Below are 15,531 nucleotides of genomic sequence, written 5' to 3'. Positions count from 1 at the left end.
CACTTCTCAGGTTCTGGTTCTCCACTTCCAGGCTGGCAATCCGGACAACAAGCTCACTGTGGTCTCCACCAGGCCCACTGGAGACCCCAGGGCCAGAGCTTCCAGCCAGGGATTTCTGGATGTTCTCTCTGGCTCTTGCAATGTCACGGAGGATCATGCTGGCACCATTCTCCTGGCAGGAGGCACCAGCCACAGGACCATTCATCTGCTCGTAGACTTTCCTTTCTGCATCATCATACTTGAACTTGTCGAACCAGATTTTCTCATGCACTAGGAAATTGGTGGCCATTTTTACACCAGTCAAGGACACAGCAACTCAGAAGAACCTACAGCGCGGGACTGCGGAGGAAAGCCTAGACCTAATCTTTATGCTCTTTATAAAATGTCATTACTGTTTCATCTTTGTAAAAGTGTTAGTTGGCAATATTCATAATTATCCTTTTGCTCCCTTATTTGGCCCACACATATGGAATTATATCTTTGGATTTTTTTTTCCTCAAGACTTCAAGGTACATGCTGACCAAAAGGAAAATACCTCATTGTTACATAGGTTATACAGAACTCTGGAGGGTATCTCTGACTGCCCATCAACAACTATGAGCCCTTCAGCCTGAGAAGCCATGCAGTCATAGAGCATGATTCCCTCATGGCACTTCATACTACTTCTGAGGAACATATGCTATAAGCAGCTGAGACTGATGGAGACTATACACATACATTGCAACCTGTTTCTGTTCAAATATGGAAGGATGTATGAAAATGTTTTGTATTCTGTCAGTAAACCCTGTTGTAAAAAACAGTTTGAGTCAAAAAGTGTCATAATTTTTTTTTAATTTTATGCATTTGGTACAGGGTCTTACTATGCAGCTTGGTTTCATAGTGATCCTCCTGTTTCAGGATCAACAGCACTGAGATTACAGGCATGCTCCACCAGGGACTTAGACTGCTGAGCTATCTCTGTGGCCCCATGGAGCAGCATTCTTGAAGGGAGAGAAGTGGAAGGAGTTAATCTCTAGTGCTGCCTAAGAAACAAAAGGCTGATAAACTGAACTACACCTTTATATTCCTACTTTAAACATTTGAGGGACATACATGGATGAGATTTTCCTATATGATCCTGGATGTCTGAAAGGCAGCTCTGGAAGGGGCACAAGGAAGAAGAAGCATGGCATTCAGGAGACTCGAACCTGGGAGCTACCCACCAGAGCAGAGAGAATTATCACAGACAAAGCAGTCCTGGGATCAACTGTGTTGTTTCTCAGAGGCAGGGCCATGGAGAAGGACAGAGGAGTGAGTCTAAGCAGGGCTCCAGGAGTGAATTTGACTCATCTGAAAGGCGAAGCAATGATCAAGACCAAAAGCTTTCCTAAGGTGTGTCTCTGATCTTCAGCAAAACATGCCCCAAATTCAAAAGTTACCACTGACTCAAAATTACCATTGTTAAGCTGAAAGGTAGATGAATGATTGTTATAGTTTGTGTCCAGTTGTCCACTCAAAGCCTCATGTAAGTTGGGGGACAGACAGGGCTGGAGGAGCAGCAAGTGGCTTGAGGGGTGGGGCCAGAGGACCAGGGCAGGGATTGAGGGGTGGGGCTGAGAGGCTTGAACCATTAAACTGGCTAGCCCATGCTTTTTCAGAGATGTGGAGAGGATCATCCTGGACATGGCAGCACCCCAGCCTCTCCCACAGTATCTTGAAACCTCTAGTAACTGTGAGCTAAATAAACCTTTCCTTCCCTTATTTTGAGTGTCAGGTATTTGTCACAGCAACGAGAGAAGAGTAAATAATACAATGATCGAAACAGCTGAATGAGGCTCTCTCTACCCTGTCACATAGGAACTTTCTTACCAGACACCTGCTCAATCAAAACACTCGTGTGCCTCATGGATGAGTGCAGACTATGACTCCCTGAAGCCCACAGATTAGGGTTATGTAGGCTGTAAAGGCTGCCTATCTTTTCTTCTCTTAGAGCTAGGTCACCTTTTGGCTGCTTCAGGACATTCTAATTGGAAAGGCAAGAAAAGATTTTCAGGATTGCAGAGAGAAGCACACTAGCACTTTCTGACACACATAACAATCATCTCCAACAGAGGGGAACTTCCACAACCTGTTCCGTGGCCTCTGGCTGAATCCTTAGACATATATGTAAAAGCCAGAAAACAATTAGAAAAGTAAAACAATGATTCCACCATGCTGTCTAAAAGAGAACCACAAGCCTTCTCATGACTGCCAAACAAATCAGGAAATGAATGGAGGCAAGTCCCCCAAGGAGTATAGAAGTAAGCCTCAATGCAGCTATAAGGAAACAGCAAAAGAAGGCCCTATATAAAAAAACAAAAAATGTCCTGTCGAAAAAAGACAAATTGAAATTCATCACAAGTTGTCCAGCTCTTAACTTTTACAAAGCTCAAGCAATTGATGAAAAGCAAAACCAGCAAAGCACAGATGATAGCTTTGATTACTTCAATAATTCACAATAAAGAATCAAGAGAAAGTATTTTGAGATGCTATGAAAAAACAGCACACTCTTTCTTCCTTCTAATATCATGGTGGAACCTCCCAAATGAAGGAAGAGAAGCATAACTGCCAACATTTTGGATATGACACATGGGTCGTCTGTGTAACTTGATATCAAGGATGTATTTCAAGGGAGAACTCAGGTTAAGAGTAGGAACAGTTTATTGAGAATGAGGTTGTCCTGAGAGACAGTAGGGGATGCTAATGTGTTGCCACAGAGGTCAATCACCAGAGGTGTCATATACAGCAAAATCAAAATGAGCATACAACATGGTTCAAACTCCAATAAACCTATGGCTTACAGGTAGCTCCATATTGCCATTTACACCCAGTTGGGAAGTGGGGCATTAAGCAACTGTACATGACTGACAAGATGAACCTTGGCTTATCTATCACTTCTAAATGGGGTTATTTTATTTTATTTTTTTGTTTTTTAAATGGGGTTATTTTAGGAAGGGATGGATCTAGGCTTCTTCTCTGATACGAACTCAGCTCTTCTCATTGTCAAGGAAGCTTGAGTCCTTCTTGTCACTTAGAATGGCTGAGGTCCACTTTGGGGAGATCTGGTTCTTACTCTGCACATTACTTCTTGCCTCCAGAGGGAAAGACATTGCACTGTTTAGTATTTGTTACAGTTTGTACCTAGTTGTCCCCCTAAAGCCTCATGTAAATCATGGGATGGCAGCCGCTTGAGGAGTAGTGTGTGGCTTGAGGGGTGTGGCCAGAGAGGTGCGAACCATTAAACTGGCAGCATGCATTCTGCCTATCCCCTCTCTCAAGCCAGTGGACTCCCTCAAGAGATGTGAGGAGGGTCATCCTGGACATGGCAGCACCTGAGCCTCTCCTCCAGACCCCGTAGGGCAGGGGCAGTGTCTTGAAACCTGCAGTAAGCTGTGAGCTAAATAAACCTTTCCTTTGCTCATTTTGTCTGTCAAGTATTTGTCCCAGCAAAGAAAGAAGAGTACCTAACAGTCTTTAGAGGAGATTGGCAAGAATGTTTTCCTGTTACTTTTTTAGGTGTTTTCAGTGTCAGAGGAGCTTGGGACCTTGCTTTAACGAGAAAGACTATGGTACCTTTTATGGAACCTCTGGCTCTTACAGTAAGTATAATTTCCTGGATCGAATGCAGATACCTCAGCCTGCTAACAGAGATGTCTCATCCCATGGGCAAAAATTTTCTAGATTCCTCCAATGGCTTTGTGTTTTTCTACTGAAATTCTATGCAACAAACTTGCTTGAGACATTGTCATGGGATTTAGGACTCTGGTTGGACTCATGGACTTCCAATGCCATGTGATGCAGACCCTCAGGTGGATTCTTTTGTTCTCTCACACGTGGACAGATTCTCTGCATTCTTTTGTAGCTGACTCTTTAGGTGACTGATAGAAGAAGCCTACAAATAATGAGTCTTATATTACATTGTCTTACTTCTATTCTTTTTTTTTTTTTTTTGGAACCAGGGATTGAACTCAGGACCTTGTGCTTGCCAGGCAAGCACTTATTCTACTGAGCCATCTCTCCAGCCCACATTGTCTTACTTCTAGATGTTGACTACAACACGTCGCCACCATAACTGTTTCTTCTATCGCTTTAAATTAATTGAGTTTATTTCCATGCTTTGCGTTGTCCCAGAAGAATCAAAAGCATCACAAAACAGTGAGATATAGACAGCCATGTTGACCCCTACACAGTGTCTCATAGCTAAATCTTGGAAGAAACCCAAATGTATTCCAACCACCGAATGGATAAAAAGATGTGTGGTTTTTAAAATTTATAGAAATGGAGAATTACTCAGACATAAGGAAAGGTAAAATTGAAACGTTTATTAGTATATCAAATTGAGACCATAATGATTGGTGATATAAATTAGACACACATATGCAAACATAGCATTATATCTCTGGAATAAGAAACTGAATATGTATATAAAAGAACAAATTTACAACAGATACTGTGGATTAGGAAGAAGCTCTTGAAAAGGAAAAGGGAAATAGGGAGGACACAGGTGATGGGAAGGAAGGCAATGAAACAATGAGCAAAGAAGGGTGAAAGGAAAACTGTGCTATCTGACCATGAAGGGCAAGGCAGTTTGGAAAGAAGGTCTGGGAATAGGATTTTTAGAAAGAGGAATCAACATACATCATTAACAGACACAAATTGTACCAAGGATCCTGAATTTTACAAAACTGATTTAGGTTAGGCTTTAATTAAATTCAGTTCCCTCCTGAAAGCAGCTCCTTTCATTCACTGAGTGCAGGAGAAGCGGGGCGCACTTGCTGAACACAAACTGGATGTTCCTATGGTCCATGGCACAGGTGAACTGAGGATAGCAGTGGCTGTCCTCATTGCCCCCAGCACTGGTGATGCTCAGAAACTTGTCACGGATGAAGTACTTAGCCCGGGTCACGTGGGGGTCCTCTCCAGGCTCAGGAGCATCATCAGGAATAGTGTAATGGGCAAATTCTGGAAAGTGGTCCTCGATCTTCGATGTTGCTGCAAGGACTTTCTCAGCCAGCAGATCTTGCTTGTTGAGGAAGAGGAGCACAAGGCAGGGGTGGGGACATCTGCTCCAGAGGGACGTGAAAATGTTCAGAGCCTCCTGCAGTTTGTTGACTCCCATAAAGTTCTGGTCGTAGCTGCTACTGTCCACCACAAAGATGATGGCAGTGAAGTTTTTGAGGATTTCGGCCCATACCTGGTTGGTGTAGTAGAGCCCGTTGGCATACAACATGTGGAAGTTGACTTCTTCCACTTTGAACATGGTATCAAAGATTCTGGGGATGTGGAGGTGGCAGTGAAAGAGATCCTCGGGGTTGGGCTTATAGTGAGGCTTCCTGATGACGTCGATCTTGTCCAGAAAGTAGCAAGAATGGTCCAGCATCCCGGTCTGCGTGCAGCGGTCATAGCAAGAGTGCACGCCCTCATCCTCCCACAGCGCCTTGACGTGCTCAAAGAACTCGGGTGGGAAACTGAAGCTGGGATTGTCCCTGGTGCCCAAGATGTAGTCCACTCTGAACTGGTTCTCAGGGTGGGCCAGCTCCGCTGGGGGCTGCAGGCTGCTCATGGCCAACAGGACATTTTCAATTGCTTCCTTCAGGGTGTTTCTGATCTTCTGCACTTCAGAGGCCCGCTCACTAGCTCTATCAAACTCTGGCCCATGCAACATCTTTACCTGCTTGAAAAGCGTGCTTTTGCCAGATCCCACGGGCCCCAGCAGCAGCAGGCGGTGTGTGGGTCCATGGAGGTGCTTGTCTTCCTTCAGTTGTTTGTGTGTCCTTCTCACCTCATGTAGCTCCTCATTCTCGCCCTCGCGTTCTCTCCAGTAGATTCCAAAGCAGCTCATGGCTAGGCTGCAAGATCTGGTCGGGATGCTGTGCAGGGGAAGCCGAGGGACCGAAGACACTGCTGGCGAAGGAGACCACCCTGCAGGCCCTGGAGAGCTCACTACAGTTCCAGTAGACCGTGCTACAGGCACAGGAGACTGCGCTGCAGGGCCAGGAGACTGCACTGATGGTCCTAGAGCAGGATTCGTGCAGCTCTTCCCTTTCTCTTAGTCCTCTTGATCCCGGTCACGGGTGGCCACTCTTGCCTTTCCGGATTGCAGTGTGGGCTCTGAGTGCTGGCCACAAAAGGAGACAGGTGGTATAAAAGGGAGAGGTGGTCAGAGTAGAGGGCTGCAGCCAGATGGGGAGAGGCGTGTCCTCCATCTGGGTATTTTCTGGTTGGAGGATCTCAGAATGAGGCCAAACCCAATAGAAAGTGCTGGAGGCCTCTTTCCCTCACCTGTCCCTGTAGCACCCCCCTAGAGAAAGAGGACCTCAGGGAAGACCCCGCCCTGGGTGCAATTGCTCCAAAGCTGTTTCCTTTTTTTTTTTTTGTAACTTGAGACTAGGTCAGTCCGTGGAGATCTGGCTGATGTTTAACAAACTATGTAGCCCAGGATAGCCTCAGAGTCTAAGAATCTTTCTGCCTTAGTCTCTCAAGTCTACTGAATATTTTTAATTAATCTACATGTTTACTTGTTTGTCTTCATCTGCAAATTTTATGAGGGTTTCTGGGTTTACTGACTTTGATTCTTGGATTTTGAATGTTAATCCCAATGGATAAGTAGAAGTTTTACAGGTCCTTTTTCTCTCATTTTGACAGCTGACTTCACATTCAGTTGTTTCCTACACAGTGCACAATCTTAGCAGTGCTGAATCTTTTTAATTGGATGCAGTGTTGTGTGCTTCTTTTGCTTTAGCTGTCTTTGCTGTATCCTTCTGGTGTCATAATCGAAAAATGATCTCAAATACAGCAGGAGGGAGCGTTCACACCACATTTTTTCCAATTGTTTTATGTTTAGTGTGTTCTGTTTGAGGTTTCCATTCTCTTGGGTTGCATTTTGTGGATGATATAAGATAAAGATCCCATTGGTTTTTAGTTTTAGTGTGCACTTACCTAGTGTAACCACTGCCAGTTATTGAACAGATTAAGATTCTCCCTTTGTGTACAATTTGTGTCTTTCCCAAGCATTAGTTGGTACTAAGAGCAGGATTTCATCTTAGATAGCTATTATATTCCATTGGTGGGGATATCTCATTAAGGCAGCAGGATATTTTTTTCATGGCTGAAGCTTTGCAATACAATTGAAATTCAGGAATGTAAGGTCTCCATCTTAATCCTTGCTCAAGATTCCTTTAGCTAGTTCAAGTCTTCACTGTTTCCAGTCAAATTTTGTAACTTTTCTGCTTCCATATGGAAAATGCTGTTGGGATATTAAGAAATTGCATTGAACTTATGCATTTTCTAGGTTTGTATAGATAGTTTGACCACATTGATTCTTCTGGTGGTGAGTATGGTCAGCTATTTATTCATTTGGATGCTACTCTTTTTAATGTGCAGATCTTTTACATTCTTCATTAAATTTCTTGCTAAAAATATTTTTCTTTCCATGCTCTTCCAAGTGGGCTTCTGTTTAATGCTTCTTTCATGGTGCCTAGTTAGTATTTATAGTTTCTCTATGTTGATTTTGTATCCTGCAATTTTACTAACATTGTTTACCAGTTATTTTTCTCAGTATAGTCCTAGATTTTTCTATGTATAAGAATATGATATCTGCAGACAGAAGAAATTGTACCTTCTTGTTTCTACTATGAAAGCCTCTTCCTTCTTTTTCTAGTCTAGTTTTTCTGATTAGGACTTGAAGTTCTGTATGGCAATAAAACTGGTGTATTGGTCACACTCCTGAGGCTTAAAGAAGATTCCTGACAGGCACAGCTTATGGAGGAGAGATTTAGTTTATGTCACAGCTTCAGAGAACTGAGTTACAGGTACCTGGCCCTGGGCAAATCCAATATGGCTTTGGACATTGGAGGGGAAAACTGCTCGATACATGACAGCCAGGAACAGAGAGTGGGTGACAGAAGGTACAGAGGCACAGAGCCAGGGACTCTCCACACCAAAAGCCCAAGAGCCATTGTTCCTGATCAGGCTGCAGCTTCTGGGCACATTCCATTGAAATTGAGGACGATATGATTAAGGATTAAGGTTTGTTAAAATTCATTTTTCCTGAAGTGAGTAGCTATCTCATTTGCAATTTTCCTGTATCCTTCTGAGAAAATGGGAAATTCCCGAAATGATGGTATGAATTCACTGTCTTATGATCCTAGTGCTCCCGTATTACCTCATAGCATATGAATTGTGGCCTTCCAAATTTATATCTTCATTGGGAAATGGAGGAACATGCATCTCAGTGCCCCAAAGGACAAGGAAAACAGTAGTCACAAGTGAGTCACCTTTCATTAGACTGACAGAAGTAGGTCATCTTATCAGATAGACAACATCTAGTTCCTTTTTTGACATTTAGTGTAAAACAGATAATTTGTTGACTATAACTCAGCTCCTTGAAGTAAAGTTTTGGTTTTGAGCTTTTTACTTACTGTCTTATAAAGTGAATCTGCTCTTTACTTTGGAACTTGTGGAAAAAAATTAATTGTTGGTCAATTTTTTATAAAGCTATTTTCAGAGGTTCTGCTTGTTTCTTTTAAAAATTAGTCTATTCCAAAACCCTATATGGATTGTATTTATTTTTAAAATTTTTTCTCATGCTGGGAGATAACTGAGCTGTCTAAGCGCCTGCCTGGCAAGCACAAGTATTTGGGTTCCATCTGCTGGCCTCAATCCCTGGGTTCCCAATGCCTGCCTCTGAAAAAGGGCATGGGGGTACATCCCTGTAATCCCAGTGCTTAGAAGGCTGAGACAGGAGGATAATTGAGTCTGAACTGTGCAAAATGAATAATTACATAAAAGAGTAAAAATGCTCTTCCCTTTTTAATCACTTAGTGTTTCTGACTGACATCTGTACTTCCATGACTGCATGCACTCTTTTCCCTATTGTGGGAATACTACATAATGATTTATACATTTAGGTAATTGGGCATCTGGTCTTCTTTTTGATGGGATTGCTGTCTTCCCATATATGTGATATAAGAGAAATGGAACTCCTAAACTTCTAGCTATCAGACAAGTGAAGTTCATGTTCCCTGAAGTAAAAAGCATGAATACCAAGAGACCAAGGAAGTTAAGATTAGCAAAGTTTTATTGAGAGACAGGAGGTCCTGAGAGACAAGAGGTGTCCCAAGGGGACTGTTGCAGAGGCCCCATCTCAGGGCTATTGCATACAGAAATATCACAATGTGCATACAACACGGGTCAAACTACAGTCAACAAGAGGATTATAAGCATGACCAATTACCTAATGGTGACCCAGTTGGGAAGAGGGACATGTAGTGAGGGTATACGGCTGATTATAAACCTTGGCTCCTCTGTAACTTCTGAAACAGGGATGTTTTTGGAAGTCTTTGTTGCTGGTCTCTGGCTGGTCACTGGCTGTGTATCTGATGGATATCTGTCTTTAAGGTCCTGGGCAGGACTCATTACACTACTGTCATGTTCTACTCATGCCTTAGGGAAGCGTGGAAGCTTAGGCCCTGTGATTTTATCCTGATGCCTTTCTTTATTTAGGTGCTGTTCTTGTCAAAATTCTGGAAGCTTTATTTTTCAGTGATTTCCTTGGAAGCCAGGTTCCTTTCTGATTTGCATTAATTTCTCTTTAACCTAAGTTTTATAATACATGGAAGGAGGAGATTTTATAATTTTTTTGATGGTGGGTCTTTGTGCATACTTCAAGGCCAGGCTTGAATTATCTCCTTCCTTCAGGCTAGCATCGAGCTGGGTACGTAGTTCAGGCTGTGCTCCAACTCAGGCTGGTCCTCTTGCTTCAACTTCCCTCATACTGTGCATGTCGGTATGTGCCAGGACACCAAGCTTTTTACGTACTTTTTGTAAAGAAGTCCAGTGCAGTGCTGCTTGTACTTTTAAGATAAATTTTAAAAATTATTAGATATAACTCTTAGTAAGCTTTTTCACTTTTTATTTGTTTTTACAAGGTGCTAATGAATGTAGTATTAGTAGCATGTGCCCTATTAGCCTGTCATATTCTTGAAAAGCACAGAGAGTTATGTCAGTCATGGTTGTTATTTCTCTGTTTTTTTTGTTGGCTTCTTGAGTGCAGTTCCCACTCTGCCATTCAGAGAAGCCTGGAAATCATGTAGCCCAGGTTGCTTTCGAACTCACAACAATACTTCTGCTTCAGCCTCCAGAGTGCTGATAGTACAAGCATGTGGCACCATTCCCTGCAGTATATGTTGGTTTTACTGCCTAACATGTGTTTAAAAGCTTAGTACATTTTTCAAAGCTATCTTCTTTCAGTTTACCTCCAGTTGTCAGCGTTCAGGAGAATCAGTCTTTCTCCAAACTGTGTCACAATTTGCCAGCTTAATGACAGTATGCATTGTCCTCTTATTAAGAAAACCCTTTGTGAGCTGAAGAGCAGATGGAAAGCTGAGGTAAAATGTGCACTCAGACTTACCTCTTCTGGTGTTAAGTGATTCTCTCTGCTGTTTTTTGATCTGTAAATTGAGGGCTTTTTCAGCATACTTTTTGACATCATACAGACAAGTACGTTCCGTATAAAAAGCCATTTGATATAAATTAATAAGGAAAACGTTTCTTGAGGTAGAATTTAATAATAATACTCACCTTTGTAGAAAATGATAGGTTTTAGTAGCAACAGTAATGGGAGCAGCACAGAAGAGAAGGAGAAATAAGGGGAGAGGAAAATTTTATTAACTCTAAACACAGGGACAGGATCCAGGGCTGGGAGATAAGCAGATCCTCTGGCCCGAGACACGGAACCTGAGACTTTATGGACTTGGTAGGGGCGGAATTTGAGTGATGAGTGTAGTGACACACAGGGAGCTGATTGGAGGCTTTCTTGGGTGGGTGGGAAACAAAAGGAAGTTGTATCCAGGGCTGGAAGTGGTCATTGGGAAGACAAGCTATTGTTTTGGAGATTAGGCCATGTTCAGTCAGAGCCATGATAATTTAGCAGTCTGTACTCGGGCTTAACCTATCAGAAATATTCCCAGGCCTGTATTTATTCATGAATTTCTTAAATGTTTACTTATCAGATATTTGAGTATTAGATGACTTCTCTATCAAAATTTAAGAATCCATGGGTTATATACTCATACAATAAATAGCAAATGAAGTAGTTTTTGATTGCAGAGAAATTTTTTAAATTTTGTTGTATAATTTTTAGTACTGTGTTTAAACTTCATTTGAATAGATTCAAACTTTAAACAACACAGAAGAGAATCAGGAACAGGGAGAGTATTACCCACATTTTTATGTCCTATCCACTCTCATCTCTAGAAGCAGTTCAATGCTACACTTCATGGTATTCTGATATTCCATGTTGTAATACAGTTCTGTCCTTTTAAAAGTTGTGGAGCAAAACACTGGGTTCCACAGGCCCATTCCTTCATATTCTAATATTAATTTCTACTTTACCATTTTAATAGCTGGCCAGGCATCTCTGCACCTTTCCTTGAGGGAAGCAGGAAGGCTTTCTGTGCTAACCCACTGGGCATGATGAATGGCGAGGTCTGTGCCTTTGTGCAAATGTGGCACAGTGGAATTTTTGCCACATGATATGCTGATCAACAGGTTTTGTTTTTTCACGCAAGTATCACAGAGAGTCCAATAGATGCACACCACTCCAGGATATGTTTTAAAAAAGTTTTCTTCATTGTTTTTGTAGAAGGAGCCCAATTCATGACATTCACACATGAATCCAGATTTGCAAATTTTGGAGGCAGTGCAAAGTGAACCTCAGATGACTCATGTATGGGTGATTAAAATAGTTCCTTTTGGTATAATACAGGCTTTCATAACAGAAAAGGAGTGAAGGTAGGTGGTGATGATGTTGATGAATTTGACAATGGCCATTTCTGTAGCCAGTCTATGCACAGGAACAAAGAGTAATTTCATACAGGACACAGTTTATAGGATTACTTTATCATAGTCACCAAAAATGTCAAGTGCAGAAATGTGCAGGGGATCTGCAGTGCACTAGAAGCTAAAAGCATCCAGGTGATGGCCTGGATCCCTGGTAAACACCTTCTAGGAGTCCAGCCAGAGGCCTGTAACCCAAGACAATGTTTCATGCCAGTGTCTATCAAAGATCTGCCCTGGGAAGGCACAAAGGTCAGTGGTGAAAGCTAGAAAGCTTGTGCCAGGGGGATGAAGGATCTGTGCTAGCAGGCTGAGGATGTACACTGAAGCCAGGAACTGATGCTCAAAACAAAGAGCAGAGCTCCCTCATGAAGGACCACAGCCAATCTCAGTGACAGCAAGACCCAAGCTTCTCTATAAATAAGAATCACATATGCATAACCATTGAGTTCTGTGACTGGTTTGTGAAAAGTGAACCTGTCTTCATCTATTGCAATTTACATCCATATAGCAATTACATGTATAAAATTCCTATTGTACTCATTCCACATGAAAATCAAATATTCAAAATGTGCTTAAAACCACAGTACGTAACTAAATGCATGATAAACATGTATGTAAAAATTGTATTAAATCATATTAGGAGAGCTATTATAATCACAGACCTTACTCACCAGTAACTTAAAACTTCAGAGCAAATGGGGAAGCCAGTCATGTAGCAAGTGCACATGAATACATGATAAAGGCATTTCCTCTAGGTTTTTGGGTGAATAGTCCTGTTTTTTTTCAAGTTCATTCCTGTCTATTAGGAGTACCAATCCCTGAAGATTATCCTTAGTGAGACATGTAGGTGTATTTGTTTAATTCTTTGTCTTGACATCTGGCCACAGTAGAGTCTGTTCCACAGTTGCAAGATATCTCCTCTTCCATACTGGCTCCTTTGAGGGCCCAGGCCTGTCTGATTGCCTAGATATTTCTAACTCAACTCTCTACAAATTTTTCCCCCTGAAGAAGTAATCTGACCTGTTCATTAAGAAATTGTGGGCAATAAATGCTTTGTTTTCTTCAGGCTGAAAGGATCATAGTTGTTGATTGCAGTTAGAGTTCTATCTGAAGGCCCTGGTCAGACACCAAGCATTTACATCTTGTACGAGTATAGCATATTCAGTCTGGATAAGACACAGCCAAGGAAACATTTAACTATGCATAGGACAAATACTAGCATCAACAAGACAATTATGAATATAGTAAACAGCTGTGCACGGTGGTGCATTCCTGTAATCTCAACACTGGGGGGCTGAGTCAGGAGGATTCTTGCAAATTCAAGGTGAGCTCAAGATACATTGTGAGACTCTGTCTCAAAAAAAGAAAAGCTTTTCTCAAATATTGTCAACAGTGATTTACATAAAGAGGAGAGTTTAATGAATTTTCATAAATAGCATAAATAACATCAGGAAAAATTTGAATCATACAAGTCATTGATCTGTTATTTACTATTTAGATCAGGAATAGAGATATTATGAGAAGGATCAGGAACGTGCATACAATGTTTAGATTTCCTAATTGCACAAGTATTTCCTACAGTGATGTTAGAATGTCTAATGCTGTCTGATTTGAGGACAACAAATCACAGCAGTAAGTATGGTAGTTTATACTTGAATGTTCTGAACTTAAATTTACTGTTTGTTTTTAATCTTAAGATGCAAATTTTCCTATGAAGAATTTTATTGTTATCAAAAAAAAAAAAAAAAAGCAAAAAAAAAAAAAAAAAAAAAAAAAAGATTTAAGCCCTGCCTTGGCGAGCCTGGAGACCTGTTACCTTCCGAGTCATGTGGGCCACTCAGGCTTTTTGGTGGTAATAAAAGAGCTGATCGAGGGGTGCTGTCTCACTGAGCTACTTCCTTCTCCCTCTTTATTTTTGCCATTGAGACTGGGTATTGCTAAATTTTTCAAATGGGATTCAAACTTGTAATTCTCCTGACTCAGCATCCCTCAGTGCTGGGCTAACAGGTCTTTCTAAGGACCCAGTCTGCCTTCAGGAAGAAAGGACACCAGCAAAAAAATATGGTAGTTGACTGCCTGATAAGTTGTTACCATGAGTCAGTGGGCCTTGGGGATGTGGCTGTGGACTTCACCCTGGAGGAGTGGACTTCACTGGACCCAACTCAGAAAGATGTACAATGACATGATGTTATAGAACTTCCAGAATCTGGCCACAGTAGGAAACCTGTACTGGACAGAGGATTTCTGCATTTAATCAGAGTGGAGAAATCTACCTGTCATCAAACATTATTTACCAGAAAACTAGCACACAAGAGAAATCTTTTGAAGGCAGTGACTGTAGGAAATCCTTTGATAATCAGTCATACCATCAAGCACATTGGGGAATTCATGGTGGAGACAAACTCTATGAATGGAAGTAATTTAGGAGAAGTTTTATAAACTCTACAAACCTTCCTGTGCTTATAGAAACACTCAATGCAAAAAACAAAACAAAAACAAAAACAAAAGTCCAACAACAACAAAACACCTTACAAATGTAAGGAATGTGGAAAAGCTAAAGATATCATGCATATCTAAATAGTCACATGCAAACTCTCACTGGGGAGAAACCCTATGAATGTAAGGAATGTGAGGAATGTGGAAAATCCCTCAATTATTCTGATTCCTTTCAGATACATAGAAGAACTCACACCACATATATATATGTTATGTGGGATAGCCTTCATTCAATACTCAAGCCTTAGTATACATTTACACTCTTGCAGTGGAGGCAAGCCCTATAAATGTAAGGAATGTGGAAAGGCCTTCCTTACATCCTCATGTCTTATTCAACATATAAGAACTCACATGGGAGAGAAGCCATTTTTGTGTGTCAAATGTGGGAAAGCCTTTGCTATTTCTTCAAATCTTAGTGGACATTTAAGAACTTGCACTGAGGAAAGGAGAAGGCCTGTGAAGGTAAGATATGTGGGAAAGCATTTGGATATTTCTCATGTCTTAATAATCACATGGAAATTCACAGCCCCCCAAAGTTCACATGTAAGGGACATGAGAAGGCTTTTAACTATTCCACACATCTTAAAACTCACATGTGAATCCACACTGGATTGCATATGAATGTAAACCTTGTGGAAGAGCATTTAGGGGGCCGGGGAGATAGCTCAGTAGAATAAGTGCTTGCCTGGCAAGCGCAAGGCCCTGAGTTCAAAAGAAAAGCCTTTAGTCATTCCAGTTCATCTCATATATATGAAAGAACCCGAAGCCCTTTGAATGTAAGAAGTGCGGAAAAGCTTTCATTTGTTCCAATTCCTTCAGAATTAATGAAGGAATTCACATTGAAGAGAAATCTTATAAATGTCAGCAATGTGGAAAGGCTTACAGTCATCTTCATTCACTTCAAAGACCTGGGAGGACTTAAGCAGAAGAAAGCTTACACATGGTAAGGAATATGAGGAAGCCTTCGTTTACCCCACTTTATTCTGAATAAATGAATGGACCCACACTGGACAGAAGCTCTATCAAACTTATTTAGTAGCCATACACAGTGCTATATACCTATGGCCTGAACTACTTGGAAGGTGGAAACTGGAGAATCAAAAGCACAAGGCTAGGATGGACAACAGAGCAAGACTGCATCCTCCCTACCCAAAGTCAAATGAGTTAGTGGTGACC

At 41.5% G+C, this 15,531-nt stretch overlaps 1 protein-coding gene and 1 pseudogene across 1 annotated transcript; one reads left to right on the top strand and one right to left on the bottom strand.

The window, feature by feature from the left end:
• Positions 1–4,720: 4,720 nt before the first annotated feature.
• LOC101564220 (guanine nucleotide-binding protein G(s) subunit alpha-like) lies at positions 4,721–5,860 on the bottom strand. The gene has a single exon (XM_004637975.1). It carries the CDS (start codon positions 5,858–5,860, stop codon positions 4,721–4,723), a length of 1,140 nt encoding a protein of 379 aa, XP_004638032.1.
• A 1,994-nt stretch (positions 5,861–7,854) lies between these two features.
• Positions 7,855–15,323, top strand: LOC105743042 (annotated as a pseudogene).
• Positions 15,324–15,531: the final 208 nt, after the last annotated feature.

This window comes from Octodon degus, unplaced genomic scaffold (assembly GCF_000260255.1).
Source record: "Octodon degus isolate 3935 unplaced genomic scaffold, OctDeg1.0 scaffold00093, whole genome shotgun sequence".
NCBI lineage: Eukaryota > Metazoa > Chordata > Mammalia > Rodentia > Octodontidae > Octodon > Octodon degus.
This window is presented reverse-complemented; position numbering and strand designations above follow the sequence as displayed.

What these genes read in the sequence shown, in the direction of transcription:
- LOC101564220 (XM_004637975.1), bottom strand. Translation starts at nt 5,860, where the DNA reads ATGAGCTGCTTTGGAATCTACTGGAGAGAACGCGAGGGCGAGAATGAG.